We start from the raw sequence: 19,113 nt of genomic DNA on the forward strand, positions 1-19,113 counted from the left end.
TTGATTACTGATTCAACCTCCTTACTAGTAATCAGTCTACTCAGATTTTCTATTTTTTCGTGATTCAGTTTTAGACAATTGTATGTTTCTAGGAATTTATTAATTTATTTAGCTTGTCGAATTTGTTGGCATATAATTGTTCATAGTAGTCTATTATGATACTTCAGACTTCTTTGGTGTCAGTTGGAAATTCTCTTTCATTTCTGATTTTGAGTTCTCGTTCTCACTTTATTAAATAGTGAGTCTAGCTAAAATTGTCAAATTTTCTTTTTGTTGTTCTGTTTGGGTGAGTTCCACTGCCCTGTGTTTCAGATCGATGATTACTTCTTCTGCTTCATCTAGTCTGCTGTGGAACCACTCTAGTGTATTTTTCAGTTTATTTATTGTGTTCTTTAGCTCTGTGAGTTGTGTTTTGGGCTTTCTTATATTTACTGTCTCTTTGTTGAAGCTCTCACTGTGTTCATTCATTCATCTCCTGAGTTTGGTGAGCATCTTTATGATCATTACTTTGAACTATTTATTAGGTAATTTATTGGCATTTCATTAAGTTTTTTTCCTGATGTTTTATCTTTTTCTTTTATTTGTAGCATATTCCTCTGTTCCTTCATTTTACTTGAATCTCTGTGTTTGTTTCTGTGTATTAGGTGAAACAGCTACCTCTCCCAGTCTTGAAGGAGTGACCTTGTGTAGAATATGAACCTTAATGTTCAACCTTGCTCTAGCTCTCGATTGTGTTCTGAAATTTTGTGAATGTCTAGGCAGCTTGATTTATCCTTGATAGGTCTTGGTTATTGAGTGTGTGCCAATACCTATCAGTGTTCCAAAGGGGTAATCTTAGCACCTAGTTTCAAGTTGAGTGGAAGTCAGATTCTCAGGCTGCAGCTTTTAAAAAATCAAATATATACAGTCTTGTGGGACCGAGTTGTAAATCCTGCTTGCCCCCTGACTAGGTTATCTGCAGATGTCTCCTGGGTGATAGTTTCAAAAATTGGGGCAGATGAGTGTACAAGTTCCTTTCTGGGAATTACCAAGCTGTAGTGAGGCCAAGGAAAAATGAAAAGATGGCATTCCCTAGCCTGTGTTTCCTGAGAGCCCCTCCATAGCCTCTAGAAGTGTGGCAAACCTGAAACCTGCCCCTCAGGCTGAAACTCAAGGACAAGTAAATAGGCCTTTTTCACAGGAAAACTGGGGATGTGTGTCAGTTTGCTGTGAAGTGTCCTGTAGCCCACCAAGAACTGTCTCTCCAATTGTTTTAGTCATGTGTGGCTCAGCAACACAAGTCCCCCTAGCCAAAAGAGCCAGGCAAGCTAGCAGTGTCCCCTGTGTGGACTCTGTATGCCTGCTGGTTTTTACCAAGGCAGGGGGAGAGTGCAGGGCTTGGGCATATCTGCTGGCTTCAGCTTTAGTGAGGCAGCAGAAGAGCAGAGGGTTAGGGCCCACCTGCTGGCTATAGCAAGGCAGTGGGATGGTGCAGGGCTAGGGTACTCCCACCTTTTTAAATTAGCAAGTGGGAGAGCACAGGGGCGGGGCATGCCCACTGGCTTTAGTGGGACAGTGGAAGAGTGCTGTGACTGTGCATGCCAGTCGGTGCTACCATGGTAGGGGAACAGTGCCAAATTGGTGCTGGCCAGTGTCAGTGCCAGCCAGGTAGAAGTAGAGGGCAAAAATGCCACACTCCAGTGCCTCTGTCCCTGGACAGAGTCCCACCAGACACATACCCTTTCACAAGATGCTTTAAGATTAGCAAATAAATCTCCTTGACATATAGTTTAGGCACTATGCAAACTGCTGTTTTTGTGCTGGGTCCCGGGGTGAGTGAGTCTGTGAGTGAGCACTTTAAGAGTAGAATCTCAGTCCCCTACAGCTCTTTGGGTTCCTGCATATAAACTTTGTTGGTCTTCAAAGCCACACATTTTGGAGGCTCAGGTCTTCAGTGTAGGTCTCAGTGTTTGGGGTGCTGACATTGGGTACAAACCCCTTACTCCTCAGGGAAAGCGTCATATTTTTTAGATCACTCCCAATTTAATGATTTAATTATGCCTTTTTTTGTGCTAAAGGCTACATGCTATTTAGAGTCATCAAGCAATGTGCCTTCAGCTAGAACTCTAGCTAAACAAAATAGTCTATGAATGAGAAAACAAGCTTTACTTAGGTCATATGCTACATAGACTTTGCTTCTTATTTGGCTGCTTGCTTTGTGCCTTATGCATATAAGATTACTGGAAACATGATCAATTTAGGCCCATATTTCAAATAGTTTGAGTTATATGTTTTTTTCTGGCTACAAAAGGCTGAAATTAAGGATAGCTTATTATAAATATTTATATTTTTTTCATATCCAAGACCATACTTTTAGATTTCATAATTAACTTATATTTTCTCATAATAAGTAGCATTTACATTTTTGCTTTCCAATTTATATTAGCAACTCCTACTATATTATTCTTCTTAAACTTCAAAAGACACACTCAACTTTAGTCAGAAGAAAGAGATCCTTTTTTTAATATGAAATCCTTGTAGATGACTCACTTAAACCTAGTAGTCTTAAAAACTCAAACCCACAGGGCTTCCCTGGTGGCGCAGTGGTTGAGAATCTGCCTGCTAATGCAGGAGACATGGGTTCGAGCCCTGGTCTGGGAAGATCCCACATGCCACGGAGCAGCTGGGCCCGTGAGCCACAGCTGCTGAGCCTGCGCATCTGGAGCCTGTGCCCCGCAACGGGAGGGGCCGCGATAGTGAAAGGCCCGCGCACCGTGATGAAGAGCGGTCCCCGCACCGCGATGAAGAGCGGTCCCCGCACCGCGATGAAGAGTGGCCCCCACTTGCCGCAACTAGAGAAAGCCCTCGCACGAACCGAAGACCCAGCACAGCCAAAAATAAATAAATAAATAAATAAATAAATAAATAAATAAATAAAATAAAATAAAAAAAACTCAAACCCACAGAAGTAGTAGTTTATGAATTTACAGAGGATTACTCACCCCTATGGGGGGTATGATGATCACTGATTACTAAATTATCCTGATACCCTTCACTGTGATTTCTGTCAATGTTTTATTAGCTCCTTTCCACTCGTTCTTAACAGCAAAGCACATTAAGAAAGTGAAGGCCAGTAGTCTGGTAAAATGAGAGTGTTATGGTTAAGAATGATGTGTGGTATTGGTACTTAGAGCCTTACTGGTGGATTTCTTTTATACCCATTTGAAATAAATTGGGGGTTTTGGCTTGTAGGCCTATGATAATTTGTTTGAAACATATACTATTTTCCATTACTTTTCATGAACCTGACCACAGTAAACATTCTGTTATTAGGTGTGTCAGAAGAATGGGGGGTTGGAAGAATACTAGTTAGGCAAAATTTTGGTGAATTAAAATACTGCCTTGGGTCCTACTCATGTTCCTGCTTCTTTTCAAAATTATTATTTTTAAGTAAATGGATATAAAGGTCCTGTCCATCTCTGAAATTCTATGTGTCTATTGCAAAGTCCCCATGATTCAGAAGCCTCTTCCTTCTGGCCACTTCTCCCACAAAGAAAAAGCAGCAAAAATAAACAATCCTCTGGGAACCCTAATATTTCACAATGGGTTTTAAAGAAAAAATAAATTGCAACTTAAGAGTTTATAACTAAGACAACAAAAGTTTGTTAAATGCTTTGTCAAATTAATATTTCCTCATAGTTCGTCACTTAATTATTCTTATGCTGATTCTAATTAAGAATATGTTTCTACTACGTGGAAGCTTATAAAAATGTACTTCTCTCTAGCTTTCTCATTGGAAAGACTGGGATCATATTAATTAGTTAACTATAGTATTAATGTATAACAGTCCCTATACTGCTTATTTCATAGTTTTAGTTTTTCTAAACATTGAGCTAAAATAGTGATAAGTAGATGATATGGAAAAGCTGAAATCATTGATTCAATTCTTAAGGATTAGCTGTGTTTTCTACATTTTCTTTCTCTACTTAGGACTGTGTTGGGTTAGGTTTATACTTAATATGAAGCTCCTTGAAGTAAAGATGAAGGCTTTGATAAGCCTTCTCTGTTTGCTCTAACTACTACCTTTTTGGTTTCTTAGACATGCCTTGTTGAAATGCTGTCCAGTTTTTCTTCTCTTTACTAGAGGGATTCCCTCTTAAAGCTAGTATTATCTGATTCAGTAAAGGGTACATACTCTTGGGTTATGGGCTGAATTGTGTGCCTCAAAAATTCATATGTTGAAGGCCTGCAGTACCTCAGAATGTGACCATATTTGGAGATAACATCTTTAAAGGGTGATTAAGTTAAAATAAAGCCCTTAGAGTGGCCTCTAATTCAATCTGCTTGGTATCCCTATAAGAAGATGAAATTTGAACACATAAAGAGACACCAGAGATGCACACACATAGAAGAAAGACCATGAAAGGACACAAGGAGAAGATAGCTATCTGCAACCCAAGAAGAGAGGCCTTGGGAGAAACCAAATCTGTTGACATCTTGATATTGGACTTCTAGCCTCCAGAACTGTGAGAAAATTAATTTTTGTTGTTTAATCTACCCACTCCATGGTGTCTTTGTCCATTTGGTCTGCTATAACAGAAATTCCATAGATGGGTGGCTTGTAAACAACAGGGCATTCATTTCTCACAGTTCTGGAAGCTGGAAGACCAAGATCAAGATGATGGTTGATTTAGTATCTGGTGAGGACCCACTTCCTGGTTCACAGACAACCATATTTTTGCTGTGTCCTCACATGGTATAACGGGGCTCAGGATGTGCCCTTCACAGAGTGGTAGAAAAAGGTTGACTCTAGATTACATTGGTAAAAACAATTTGTTAGCTTTAAGTGCAGTGGATGTTATTACAGATTGGCACAAGGGCATAGGGAAATGTAAAATTTGGGGCTACCAAAGCCTCCATACTGAGTCATAAGTCAATTTGTATAGACTTTAAAATGATAAGTATTTTAGGTCAAAAGACAAAAATGTGTTCAGAGCTTCCTATGCAAATATCAAGGATGTCCCATACTCCTCTGTCACTCACTTCATATATAGTTGCCTTAAGAATGCAGGATAATTTCATGTATTTATACTTGGTGAAGATGGGCACAGCTGGTAACCAGCTTCCTTGATCATTTTTAACCCAGTAGTTAAAAAGATGAGAATTGTTGGAAAGAGTTCATCTAAAGCTCTCATAAAAGTAGACACAAAAACACCTGGAATGCTTTATTGCAGTTTAAAAATCATTTATATTCAAGTTATTTGGAATATGTAATATATAAAACATTAGACAATATCTAATGTACCATTTGTTATTGAAAATTGACTAAAGGATTTTCAATTTATAAAATAAATATTGACACAATCTCAGCCCTAGTATTGTTGCATGCTGCTGCTGCTGTGATGGTGCAATACCATGTTAATATCAATGGTATAATTTAGTGTCTTCTAAATGTATCTTTCTTTGTCAATGTGTTGCTCATCATTTTACAAATTACAGTTCTGTAATGGTGAGATAATTCATATCTTGGACATAGTGCTAAAATGATGAAGTGTTTCCGTTGTTGCTCAGCAATTGATCTTCCAAAATTTTGCATTTTCTGGTATTAATCATGTTTATGGGCCCAATGTTACTATAAAGAATTCTCAGTGTTGCAATGTGGTTACTTTCATCATTTATTAAGATACTCCTCTCATCCCCCTCCGCCATTCTTGTTCATTATAGCATAACAACGTCATATTGATTTTAATTGGAATTTCAAATTTGTGAATGCTAAATTATATCAATGCACCAACCATAAAATACCTCCCTGCTCTTAGGCAGTGACTAAACAACAGCAAACATCTGGATGAAAAGAGGGAACAACTGATGTAATCATAAGAGTGTTGCATGTTTTCAGTAAACACACCAAACCTCAACATGATCAAGGCACTGATTTCTGGTCCATTAAGCCAATCTATCAAATTCAACCAAATTGCCTATCTTTTAAGCTTCCATGCATGTTAACTGAACGGCTTAAAGCAGAAACTGAACAATTAGCTACTTATTTCTTCCCCATTTGATTGGAAAACTTTGTTTTTATAAGCATGGCCAAGTACCCCTCAGACTTTATATATGCTGATGGAGAATCTAGTGTTTCCTTGTCTGAAATTTGCCTAATTGGAAATTGGCCAAGACTCCCACTTTTGGATTAGAAATTGACTTTGGCCACAAGATGACTTGAAAGAGTCTAGCAGAGGGGATTGATTCCCAGAAGTGGGATAAGAGCAGATGAATGGGTTAAAAGGTTAAAAAACAAAACAAAACAAAAGCAAACAAACAAATAAAAACCTCCCAGAGATTCTAGCAGTTTGCTTAAATAAATTTTAAATCTTCAGGGAGAACACCACTTTGCCTTGAAAACATTTCCCTAAAAAGTCTACAACTCTAAAAGCTGATTTTGCAAATGTGATACTTGAAAGCAAAAGTATAAACTAAGTAAATACTCTATTTTATAAATAAAAACATGCAACCTCTTTGACCCAGAAATCATACTCTAGGGAATTGATTGAGTCTAAGGAAATATTCAAATGAATGTTGTTATTACAGTAAATTTATAATAGTGACAAATTTGAAACAAACTTATAATCCAATGTTTAATAAACTATAGTACATTAACTCAGTAGACTGCTATGTAGCCATTACACTTTGTAAATCTGATACCTGAAGCAACATGGCAGAGATGTTTATAATGTATAAATGAGTATCCATATGAACAAAGCCTAGGAGGAAACTCAAAGAAGTGAAAAAAATTACAATGTTGAATGTTAGGAATATGAGCATCTTGATTTCTTTCTACTTTTTTCTTAAGCCAGTAAGTGCACATATTTTACAGAATGCCCAAGATCCCCAGGCCTAAATCTCTCCACAAAACAGGGTCAATGTTTTGGCAAGCAGATGGGATAGAGTCAGCCAGGTGGAGATGCTAATGTCACAATTCCAACATGGGAATAAGAGCAGAACCACTGATCTCTGAATTAAGGAAATACATCAAGTGAATAGATGGGGCTGCCCACACAACCATTTTGTTTTCTAAAGCCAGACTGTGTGCTACTGCAGTGATTGGAATTCAACCCCTACCCCTCTGTTTAAAGTATTCTTCTTAAAAGGATGCCCTGCAAATAATTTTGTGGTTGTTTCCTATATGCTTTTAAGCAATGGTTCTGCCCCACAGTATGCTAAGTGCCAGATGAAATAGCTATGCCACTGTAGATTATTATGATGATATAGTAGTCTGCATTTATGCATACTTTACTTCACTCTCTACTATGGATGATCAAAGTAAAGCACAATTTCAAATTGAGAGCTGTGGTTTTATGTTTTATCCAGCTTATTTTGTATAAAAGCCTGCTGTGTATGAAGAGATTAACTTTTTGAGGGCTGGATCTGAGAACAAAATAACTGATCATTTTGTATCTTACCACATATTTTTGCATGTCATCATGCTCTTATGAACGTGTTTCTTTTGAGTGAATAGCAACTGCTCTTCATTAAGATATAGCACACGTATGTTAGAGGGTTGGAAGGAGAGGCAGTAATGTTCAGTTAAAGGCCTTCAACATATAAACTCTTTCAAAAGTTATTCATTATGCTTCCAGATTTTTTAGACTACCTGTAAGACAAGTGAGCCTATATTATTAGTGAAAGCTGTTTAGTCTTCCCAGAGTCAGCTTAAATCCAAGGCTATTGAAAGTTTTTGAAACCATCATAAAAATGAGTCACTTATGTTTAATAATAATTTTCTATATAGTAATATTAATAATTACAACCCTAAAAAGGGAGTTTAAAAATACTTCTCATGGAAAGTTGTTAACTTGCAATCTGTTTATATGAATGTTTTTCAGGTGGAAGTGACTCTTCCTGGGATAAGGATAAGATGCAGTCTCCTCTTGCTGCTCCTGGACCCCAACATGGAATTGCTCATGCAGCCCTGGCTGGCCAGCCAGGCCTTGGAGGAGCTCATACCCTCAATCCACTGCAGCAGAACCACCTGCTGGCCAATAGTATGTATACTGTCCTCTCAAAATTTGGTGTGTAAGAAAAATACCACCCAGGAACCACTGGACAACTTGCAATATCAGGGATGGTTTATTTCTCTTTGGTAAGGTTTAACAATTTGAAGTTAGGAAGGTAGATAAAGAGGAATTCATTTGAATGGGTGAGGTTTTTAGAACACAGATATATTGAGTGGCCATATAGCAGAGTAGAGGTACATAGGAAGCTATGTAAGAGAGTAGTTAAGAATTCTGGCTATAGTCACATAAACTTGGGTTTGAATTCCACATCTTTTGAATTCTGTATCACTGTCTTGCTCTGGAGAAGTCAGATAACTTTTCCAAGTCTCAGTTTCCACAACTACAAAATAAGAATAAAAATATACCTAGGCATTAAGGCTATTGAGAGGGCTAAAAATAATAAAGGAAAAACTGTTAGCAGTGACTTGCATATAGTAAGTACTTATTACTCAGTAGTCAAGCTACAGCTGAATTATACAAATTCAGGTTTAGATAATGTTTTTAGGAACTTCAAAGACTCAGAAATCTTTCTGTAAAGAAGCAGGCCTTATATATATTGCTTAGCTAAAATCTTACTTTTCTTACAGACAGGAAATCTGGGAGAAGAATTCCATTATTCCTTTCTCTGAGACTTTCATTCCCCCACTAGGATTAAGACAACAGAGGAATTCTGAGATATTTTAACATGATGTCCTAAATCTTAATGAAATTCATCAGTTATTAAGCATATAAAATAAGTTATGGTGTCATCCTTTAAGGAGATTGTAATCTAAAGGGTGAAATGTCTCATAAAAAATGTAATGTTAAGCAAAAACAAATAAAATGAATGCCAGAAAAGTTGTAAATATTATAAGTCAAAACCAACTGATTAAGATAGACTTATGTCATAAAGAAGGGGAACCTAGAAGACTTCTTGTTTCTGGTCTGACATGTAAAGAGCTTATAAGTTGTCATTCTTGTCCTCACAACAAGAAAAAAGTGGACAGTCTGAAAATCAACAGCTCTTTTAAATCCATCAGAGACTGAGTACACAGGGTACAGTTATCCCCCAAACTGGATAGATTGGCAGATACAGAAAATCACAGATTATAGGGAGCAGAAGCCAGAGCTAGAGCCTGGTAGAAGCATTTAAAGAGTAATTGAGTTATTTCTGAAGATTCAGAGTAGATCTAGCTTGAGAGATAAAAACTCCTGGGGGCCCATGCTTAGGGGGTCCCTACAGTTTCATGAGTTTTACCTCCAAAGCCCCATGAGGTTCTCAGGATGAAGACTTGATAAAGTTGTCCTCATGCTTCTAGAAGAGGAGAGAAAAAATAACCATTTCAAAATATGTCCAGAATGTTCTGTTCTCCTTAACAGAAGTCCATCCTCAAAGGAAACTACTTTACCAGAGCTTAAACTATTTGGTTTCACCACAGCCTGACTTGGGGGAAGGGATACAGTAAACTCCAGTACCCTGTAGCCACTGATGCGAGGGAATAGAGATACAAAACTCCAGCCCCTTTAGTTTTTCATGTGGGGAAAGAGAAATACTCAACTCTAGTCCCCTCTAGCCTTCCTGTCTCACCTAAGAGGGCAAAAAGGCAGAAAAGAACTTGTGAAAGTCACAGCCCAAGGACACAGTCTCACTAGGAGACTGAGACTTAATCATAGGATTATAGACCGTTTCTTCTCTCTACACATTATGGCTCTGCCTAGTAACAGGGGGTTACTACTGAAAGAACAGAAAGCCTCAGAAAGCCTCTAGGAAAAAACAAAGACAACAGGGAAGATAGGAAAATACAGCTGCTAATATGACAGTTACAGCAAACAGAAAACAGTCTAACTCCTTGCCAATAAACATAAAACTTCCCAATAAAGGTCTGTTTATGTCACTTCCCTTTACCCAATACACAATTTCTGGCTTTAAACAAAAAAACTGCAAGGCATGTAAAAGGCAAAAAACACAGTATGAAGAGAAAAAGCAAGTGACAGTACCAGAATTAGATATAGCAGATATTTTAGAATTATCAGACTAGGAATTTTAAATAACTATGATTAATATATTAAGAGAATGGGAAAAGTGGAAAACAAAAGTATTCATGGAAATTTTAAGCAGAGAAAGGGAAAATCTAAGCATCAAAAGGAAATACTGAAAATCAAAAATACTTCAATAAAATGAAGAATGCCTAAGATGGGCTCATCAGTAGACTGGCCAGGGTCAAGGCAAGGATTAGGAAACTTGGAGATATGTCAATAGAAACTTCCCAAACTGAAAAAACAAAGCAAAAATGAATGGAAAAAAAAAAAACCAAACGTAACAGCATATCCAAGAATTTTGTGGCAATTACAAAAGGTGTAGCACACATGTAATGGAAATACTAGAAGGACAAGATAGAGGGAAAGGAACAGAAGAAATATTTGAAGTAACAATGGCTGAAAAATTTCCCAAATTAATGAGAGACTCCAAACTACAGATCCAGAAAGCTCACAAAACACTAAGAAAGATACATATTAACAAATCTACTGCTATGCATGTTATAGTCAAGATGGAAAATCAAAAAGAAAAAATCTTGAAGGAAGACAGAGGGGAAAAAAAAACAAAATCTCCTTACACATACAGGAACAAAGAGAAGAATTACTTTAGACTTACTTTCAGAAACCAGGCATTAAAGAATAGAGTGGTGTGAAATTGTTGGTGATGAAAGAAAAAATTCCACCAACCTAGAATTTTGTATCCAGTGAAATTTTCCTTTAAAAGTGTGGAAATAAAGACTTCCTCAGATGAACAAAAGTTAAAGGAATTTGTTACCATACCACCAGATCTGCCCTGTAAAAAATGTTAAAAGAAAGTCTTCAGAGAGAAGGAAAATGGTATAGGTCAGAAAGTTGGATCTACAAAAAGAAAGGAAGAGAGTTAGAGAAGGAATAAATTAAGGTAAATATTATATGTGTGTATGTATATATATATATATATATATATATTCATTCTTAACCGAACAAATAAACTGTTCCAAATAACAATAACAATGATATATTGGGTGATTATACTTTATGGATAAGTGAATAAGTGATATAAATGACAGTGATGTTATAAAGGACAGGAGGGAGGAATTGGAAATAATCTGCTATAAGGTAACTTCACTACCCATGAAATGGCTTAGTGTTATTTGAAAGCAGATTTAAATAAGTTGTAAAATGTATATTACAAACTCCAGGGAAATCACTTAATTTTTTAAAAAAATAAGTATAATTAACATGATAAAAGAGGAGAGAAAAATGAATCATATAAAATGGTCAGTTAACACCAGAGAAGGCAACAAAAGAGTGGAAGACAAGATTTTTAAAAAAGAAGAAACAAGGACATGAATAGAAAACAGTAACAAATATGATAGCTACCTATCCAACTATCATAATCACTTTAAATATGATTGGTCTAAATACACCAATTAAAGACATAGACTGACCCATGAATATTAGTGACCTGGGATATTGATGATTTTGCTTGTACTTACTTAAACAAAATACTTCTTGTATAATCAGGTATCAAGTAAAAAAAAAAGAAAAGGGCTTCCCTGGTGGCACAGTGGTTGAGAATCTGCCTGCCAATGCAGGGGACACGGGTTCGAGCCCTGGTCTGGGAAGATCCCACATGCCGCGGAGCAACTAGGCCCGTGAGCCATAATTACTGAGCCTGCGTGTCTGGAGCCTGTGCTCCACAACAAGAGAGGCTGCGATAATGAGAGGCCCGTGCACCACAATGAAGAGTGGCCCCCACTTGCCCCAACTGGAGAAAGCCCTCGCACAGAAATGAAGACCCAACACAGCCAAAAATAAATAAATAAAATTTCAAAAAAAGAAAAAGAAAAAAAAACAAAACAAAAGCAACAACAACAAAAAGCAAAAATAATGGAGACAAAGTAGATAAGAAAACCCAGGAGCCAGCCATGCTGAGAACCACCCTCCCACCAGTGGGCTGGCACAATCGCTGGGACTGCCTGAGCAGTGCAGCCAGCCCAGTCAACACCCAGCCCTACACACCAGTGGGCTTGAAGCCATTGCACAAGGAAAGGCCTGGCAGCCAAATGGGCTGGGGACTAACCCCACCTACCAGTGTGCCCATAGTAATTGAACCCATCACAACAGAAGGGCTCATGCAGCCCACACAGAAGACACTCCTAGAGCACATAGCTCTGCCGACCAGAAGGTTTATGCTGCTGTGCCCCATAGGACGTCTACTATAAAAGGCCAATTTTCCAAAATCAGGAAATGTAACCAACCTACTTAATACATAGAAATATACATAGAAAATTAGGCAAAGTGAGGAGACAGAGGAATGTGTTCCAAACAAAGGAACAAGACAAAACCACAGAAGAAGAACATAGTGAAGTGGAAATAAGCAATCTACCCAATAAAGAGTTCAATTTAATAATCATAAAGATGCTCAATGAAGTCAGGAGAAGAATAGATGAACACAGTGAGAAGCTTAACAAATAGGTAGAAAATATGAAGAAGAACTAAACAGAAATGAAGAATACAATAACCTAAATAAAAAATGAACTAGAAGGGATCAATAGTAGATTAGATGATACAGAGGAATGCATTGGCAAAATGGAAGACAAGGTAGTGGAAATCACTCAAGCTGAACAGAAAAAAGGGAAAGAATTTTAAAAAATGAGAACAGTTTAGAAGACATCTGGGACAACATCAAGCATTCTAACATCAACATGCTGGTGGGGCAGGAGGAAAAGAGAGGGCAGAGAACTTATTTGAAGAAATAATATCTGAAAACTTCCCTACCCTGGGAAAGGAAATGGACATCCAGGTCCAGGAAGCACAGATAGTCCCAAACAAGGTGAAACCAAACAGATCCACATGAAGACAAATTATAATTAAAATGACAAAAAATAAAGAGAAAATCTTAAAAACAGTAATATGCAAGCAGCTGGTTACTTTGAAGGGAACTTCCATAAAACAATCAGACCCTTATCAGCAGAAACTTTGCAGGCCAGAAATGACTGGCATGATGAAAGTGATTAATGGCAAAAACCTACAACCAAGAATAAGCAATCTGGTAAGGCTGTCGTTCATATTTGAAGGAGAGATAGTTTTATAGACAAGCAAAAACTAAAGAGTTCAGCACCACTAAAACTGCTTTGCAAGAAATGTTAAAAGAACTTCTTTAAGCGGGAAAGACCACAACTAGAAATATAAAAATTATGAAAGGAAATGTCTCATTGGTAAAGGCAAACACACAGGAAAGGTAGTAGATCAACCACTTAAAAGCTGGTAGTAAGGTTAAAAGATAAAAGTAGTAAAATCATCTATATCCACAATAAGTAGTTAAGTGATATACAAAACAAAAAAATGTAAAATATGACATCAAAAACATTACCTGTGAGGGATGGAGAATAAAATGCAGGGTTGTTAGAATCTGTTTGAACTTAAGAGATCATCCACTTAATATATGAACCACATGGTAAACACAAACCAAAAATCTATAATAGATACACAAAAAAAAGGAGAAAGTGTTCAAACATAACATTAAAGATAGTCATCAAATCACAAGGGAAGAGAGCAAAAGGTAAGGAACAAAAGAGAACTTCAAAAACAATCAGAAAACAAAATGACAGTAAGTACGTATCTATCAATAATTACTTTAAATGTAAATGGACTAAATATTCCAACCAAGAGAAACAGGTTTGGTTATATGGATTAAAAAACAAGATTCATACATATGCTGCTTATAAGAGATCCACTTCAGATCTAAAGACACATACAGACCGAAACTGAGAAGATGGGAAAAGGTGCTTCATGCAGATGGAAATGAAGAAAGCTAGGGTAGCAATACTTATATCAGACAACACAGACTTTAAAACAAAGACTGTAGCAAGAGAAAGAAGGACGTTACATAATTATAAAAGGATCAATCCAACAAGTAGATATAACAATTATAAATATATGTGAACTCAACATAAGAGCACCCAAATACATAGCAAATACTATCAAACATAAAGGGAGAAATTGACAGTAACAAAATAATAGTAGGTGACATTTACACCCCACTTACATCAGTGGATCTATCACTCAGACAAAAATCAATAATGAAACATTGGCCTTAAATAACACATTAGATCAGATGGAATTAAAAGATACATACATAGAACATGCCATCCAAAAGCTGCAGAATAACATTCTTTTCAAGTGCACATGGAACATTTTCCAGGATAGATCACATGTTGGGCCACAAACAAGTCCCAATAAATTTAGCAAGGTTGAAATCATATCAAGCACCTTTTCCCACCACAACGCTATGAGACTAGAAATCAGCCATAATGAAATGAACTGCAAAAACACAAACATGTGGAGGCTACACAATTTGCTACTGAACAATCAATGTGTCGTTAAGAAATCAAAGAGGAAATTAAAAATACCTGGAGACAAATGGAAATGGAAAAAAAAATAATTCAAAATCTATAACAAAATTCAAATCTACAAAAAAATATTTCAAAATCTATAACAAAAGCAATTCTAAGAGGGTTGTTTATAGTGATATAAATCCATTCCTGGAAAGAAGAAAAATCTTAAACAACTTAACCTTACACATAAAGGAACTAGAAAAAAAAAACCCCAAAGATAGTAGAAAGAAAGAAATAATAAAGATCAGAGCAGAAATAAATGATATAGAGACAAAAATAGTAATGATCAAGGAAACTAAGAGTTGGTTCTGTTAAAAGGTAAACAACATTGTTAAACCTTTAGGCAGACCCATGAAGAAAAAAAGAGAGAAGACCCAACTAAATAAAATCAGCAATGAAAAAGGAGAATTGAAACCAATACCACAGAAATACAAAGGATCCTGAGAGTTTACCTCAAACAATTACATGCCAATAAAATGGACAACCTAGAAGAAATGGAAAAATTCCTAGAAATGTACAATCTCCCAGGATTGACTCTGAAAGAAATAGAAAATATGACCAGACCAGTAAGGAAATCAAATTAATAATAGAAAAACTCCCAACAAATAAAAGTCCAGTACCAGATGGCTTCACAGGTAAATTCTACCATACATTTAAAGAAGAGTGAATGCCTATGATTCTCAAACTATTCCAAAATATTGAAAAGGAAAGAATGTTTCCGAACTAATTCCATGAAGCCAACATCACACTTATACCAAAATCAGACAAAGATACAATAAAAAATAAAATTAGAGTCCAATATCACTGATGAACATAGATGCAAAAATTCTCAACAAAATATTAGCTAACTGAATCAGCAATTGATTAAAAAGATCATATACCATGATCAAGTGGAATTTATTACAGGGATGCAAGGATGGCTCAATATCTGCAACTCAGTCAACATAATATACCACATTAGCAAAACAAAAGATAAAAATCATCTCAATAGATTCAGAAAAGGCTTTTGATAAAATCCAACATCCATTTATGATTAAAAACTCTTAATGATATTGGTATAGAGGGAAGATATCTCAACATAATAAAGGCCATATATTACAGACCTACATCCAACAGAGTACACAATGGTGAAAAGCTCATAACACTTCATCTAAGGTCAGGAACAAGACAAGGATACCCACTCTCACCACTTTTATTCAAGATCATTCTAGCCACAGCAATCAGTTAAGAAAAAATAAATAAAACAACCCAAATTGGAAGGGAAGTAAAAACTGTCACTGTTTGTAAATGATGTGATACTATATAGAGAACACTCTAAAGATACCACCCCAAATTATTAGACCTAAAAAACAAATTCAGTAAAGTTGTAGAAAACAAAATTAATATACAGAAGTCTATTGCATTTATATACACTAACAATGAACTATCTGAAAGAGAATTTAAGTAAACAATTTCATTTGCAATTGCATTAAAAAGAATGAAATACCTAGGAATAAGCCACACCAAGAAGTTAAAAGTTTTGTACTCAGAAAACTGTAAGACATTGATGAAAGAAATTGAAGATGACACAAACAAATAGAAGGAAACGCTATGCTCATGGATTGGAAAAATTAATATTGTTAAAATGACCATACTACCCAAGGCAATCTACAGATTCAATGCAGACTCTATCAAAATACCCATGGCATTTTTCACAGAACTAGAACAAATAATTCTAAAATTTATATGGAAACACAAAAGACCCCAAAATAATCTTGAGAAAGAAAAACAAAGCTGGAGGTGTCATGCTCCCTGATTCCAAGCTGTACTTCAAAGCTATAGTAATCCAAACAGTATGGTACTGGCACAAGAACAGACACATAGTTCAATGAAACAGAATAGGGAGCCCAGATATGATCCGAGACTCACATGGTCAATAAATCTCTGGCAAAGGAGGCAAAGTTTACAATGGGGAAAAGACAGCCTCTTCAGTAAATAGTGTTGGGAAACTGGACAGCTACATGGAAAAGAATCAAACTGGACTACTTTCTCACACAATATACAAAAATAAACTCAAAACAGATTAAAGACTTAAAAGTAAAACCTGAAACGTAAAACTCTTATAACAAAACATAGGCAGTAAGTTCTTTGACATCCATCTTAGCAATATATTTTTGGATATGTGTCCTCAGGCAAGGGAAACTAAAGCAAAAATAATCAATTGTGACTACCTAAAACTAAAAAAAAAACTTTTGCACAGTGAAGGAAGCTATTAATAAAAGAAAAGTCTACCTACTGAATGGGAGAAGATATTTGTAAAAGATATATCTGATAAGGCATTAATATGCAAAACATACAAAGGACTCATACAACTCAACATCAAAAAATCACCTGATTAAAAAATGGGCAGTGGACCTGAATAGACATTTTTCCAAAGAAGACATGCAGATGGCCAACAGACACATGAAGGGATCCTCAACATCACTAATCATCAGGGAAATGCAAATCAAAACTAAAATGAGATCTCACCTTATGCCTGTCAAAAAGATAAGAAATAACAAATATTGGCAAGGATTTGGAGAAAAGGAACTCTCATGCACTGTTGATGGGATGTAAATTGGTGTAGCCACTATGTAAAATGATATGGACATTCCTCAAAAAAATGAAAATAGAACTACCATACCATCCAGCAGTTCCACTCCTGGGTATTTATCTGAGGAAACCAAAAATACTAATTTGAAAGAAAAAATATGTACCTAACTGTTCATAGCAGCATTATTTATAGTAGCCAAAATAATGGAAGCCACCTAAATGTCTACAACTGATGAATGGTTAAAGAAGAGGTGGAATAATAATAAATAATGCAATCTTGCCATTTGCAACAACGTGGATGGGCCTGGAGGGTATTATGCTTAGAGAAATGTCAGACAGAGAAAGACAAATACTGTATGTTTTCACTTATATGCGGAATTTAAAAAACAAATCAAATTAACAAATATTACAAAACATATACAGACTCACAGATTCAGAGAACAAACTAGTTGTTACCACAAGGGGCAAGTGTGGGGGGAAGGGCAAAATAGGTGACGGGGATTAAGAGGTACAAACTACAGGTAATAAAACAAATAAATCTTAGGGATGTAATGAACAACACAGGGAATAGAGTCAATATTTTATAATAACTTTGTATGGTGCATTATCTATAAAAGTATCGAATCACCAAGTGTACACCTGAAGCTAATATAACATTGTAAGTCAATTATATTTCAATTAAAAATAAAGCAATAGCCCAATTAAAAACAGGTCAAAGACCTGAACAGACACCTCATCAAATAAGATATACAGATGACAAATAATCATATGAAAATATACTCAACATCATATGCCATTAGGGAGTTTCAGATTAAAACAAAATGAGATACCCCTGCACACCTATTGGAATGGCTAAAATCCAAAACTTCATCAACATTAATTGCTGGTATGGATTTGGAGCAAGAGGAGCTCTCATTCATTGCTGGTGGGAATTCAATATGGGACAGCCATATTGGAAAGCATTTGGCAGTTTCTCACAAAGCTAAACAGAGTCTCCCTTGTTTATCAAATGAATTGAATATTTATGTCCACACAAATATCTACACACCAATGTTTATAGCAACTCTATTCATAATTGCTAAAAGTTGGAAGCAAACCACAGTGTCCTTCAATAGCTGAATGAGTAAAACTGTGGTATATCCATGCCATGGAAGAATAGTTAGCAATAAAAACAAATGAGCTGTGATGCCTGGAAAAGACTAGTGCATATTTCTAAGTGAAACAAAGCCAGTCTGAAAAAACTAAATACTGTATGAGTCCACTTATATGGCATTCAGGAAAAGGCAAATCTATAGAGACATTAAAAGCCAAGTGTAAGAGGAGGGGTGAATAGAGAGAGCAGAGGGGATTTTTAAGGCCAGTTAAACTATTCTGTATTATACTGTAATGGTAGATACATGATACTGTGCATTTGTGAAAATCCTTAGAATTTGCAACACAAAGAATGAACCCTATTGCACACTATGGACAGTAGTTAATAATAATGTATCAATATTGATTCATCCATTGTAGCAAGTGTACCTCACTAATCCATGATGTTACTTAGAGGGGAAACTGCTGGTGGAGGGGAAGTATATGGAAATTCTCTGTAAATTCTGCTCATTTTTTTTTTCCTGTAAACCTAAAACTGCTCTAAAATTAAAGTCCATTGATTAACAAAAGGAGGAGGACTTTTACCATACCCAAATAAATGTGTTAGAGTGGTAGATTCCAGAGAGAGGCATCAACAAAAGTGAAGGCTAAGGTGAGTTAAAATTGTAGAGAGCTACAACTAGTCCAGAGGGGCTAGAGTAGAGCACACACAGAGGGATATAGTGAGATATCAAAGCTAGAAAGTTATTTTCACATGAAACCAAAGAGCTTATATTTTATTCTAGAGACAGTGAGTAGCCACTGAAAGTCTTAAAATTGGAGTGGAGAGGCAAATTAAATGGCATAGGAAAACCAGGAAGACAGGTTACCTTCTAGGCATGGTGGGATTGGTGCCTGACTGTAGAATGCAATATATCACAGAGGAAAACATGACTTGGAAACCAAATGAATGTGATATTTTAGAGGGAAGATTAGAGTATTATTGAAGTTTGTAACCTTAATGGCTGGGAGGAGGTGCC

General features: G+C 36.2%; 1 protein-coding gene across 1 annotated transcript in view; it reads left to right on the forward strand.

Annotated features, from left to right (window-relative positions):
- The window catches only part of DACH2 (dachshund family transcription factor 2), a 648,107-nt gene that overhangs the window by 456,069 nt on the left and 172,925 nt on the right, over positions 1 to 19,113 (forward strand). Inside the window, exon 5 of the mRNA XM_057539119.1 lies at positions 7,863 to 8,021. Within this exon, the coding sequence (XP_057395102.1) occupies positions 7,863 to 8,021 (159 nt within the window). The remainder of the gene's footprint in view (positions 1 to 7,862; positions 8,022 to 19,113) is intronic.

Source organism: Balaenoptera acutorostrata, chromosome X (genome assembly GCF_949987535.1).
Source record: "Balaenoptera acutorostrata chromosome X, mBalAcu1.1, whole genome shotgun sequence".
Taxonomy (NCBI): domain Eukaryota; kingdom Metazoa; phylum Chordata; class Mammalia; order Artiodactyla; family Balaenopteridae; genus Balaenoptera; species Balaenoptera acutorostrata.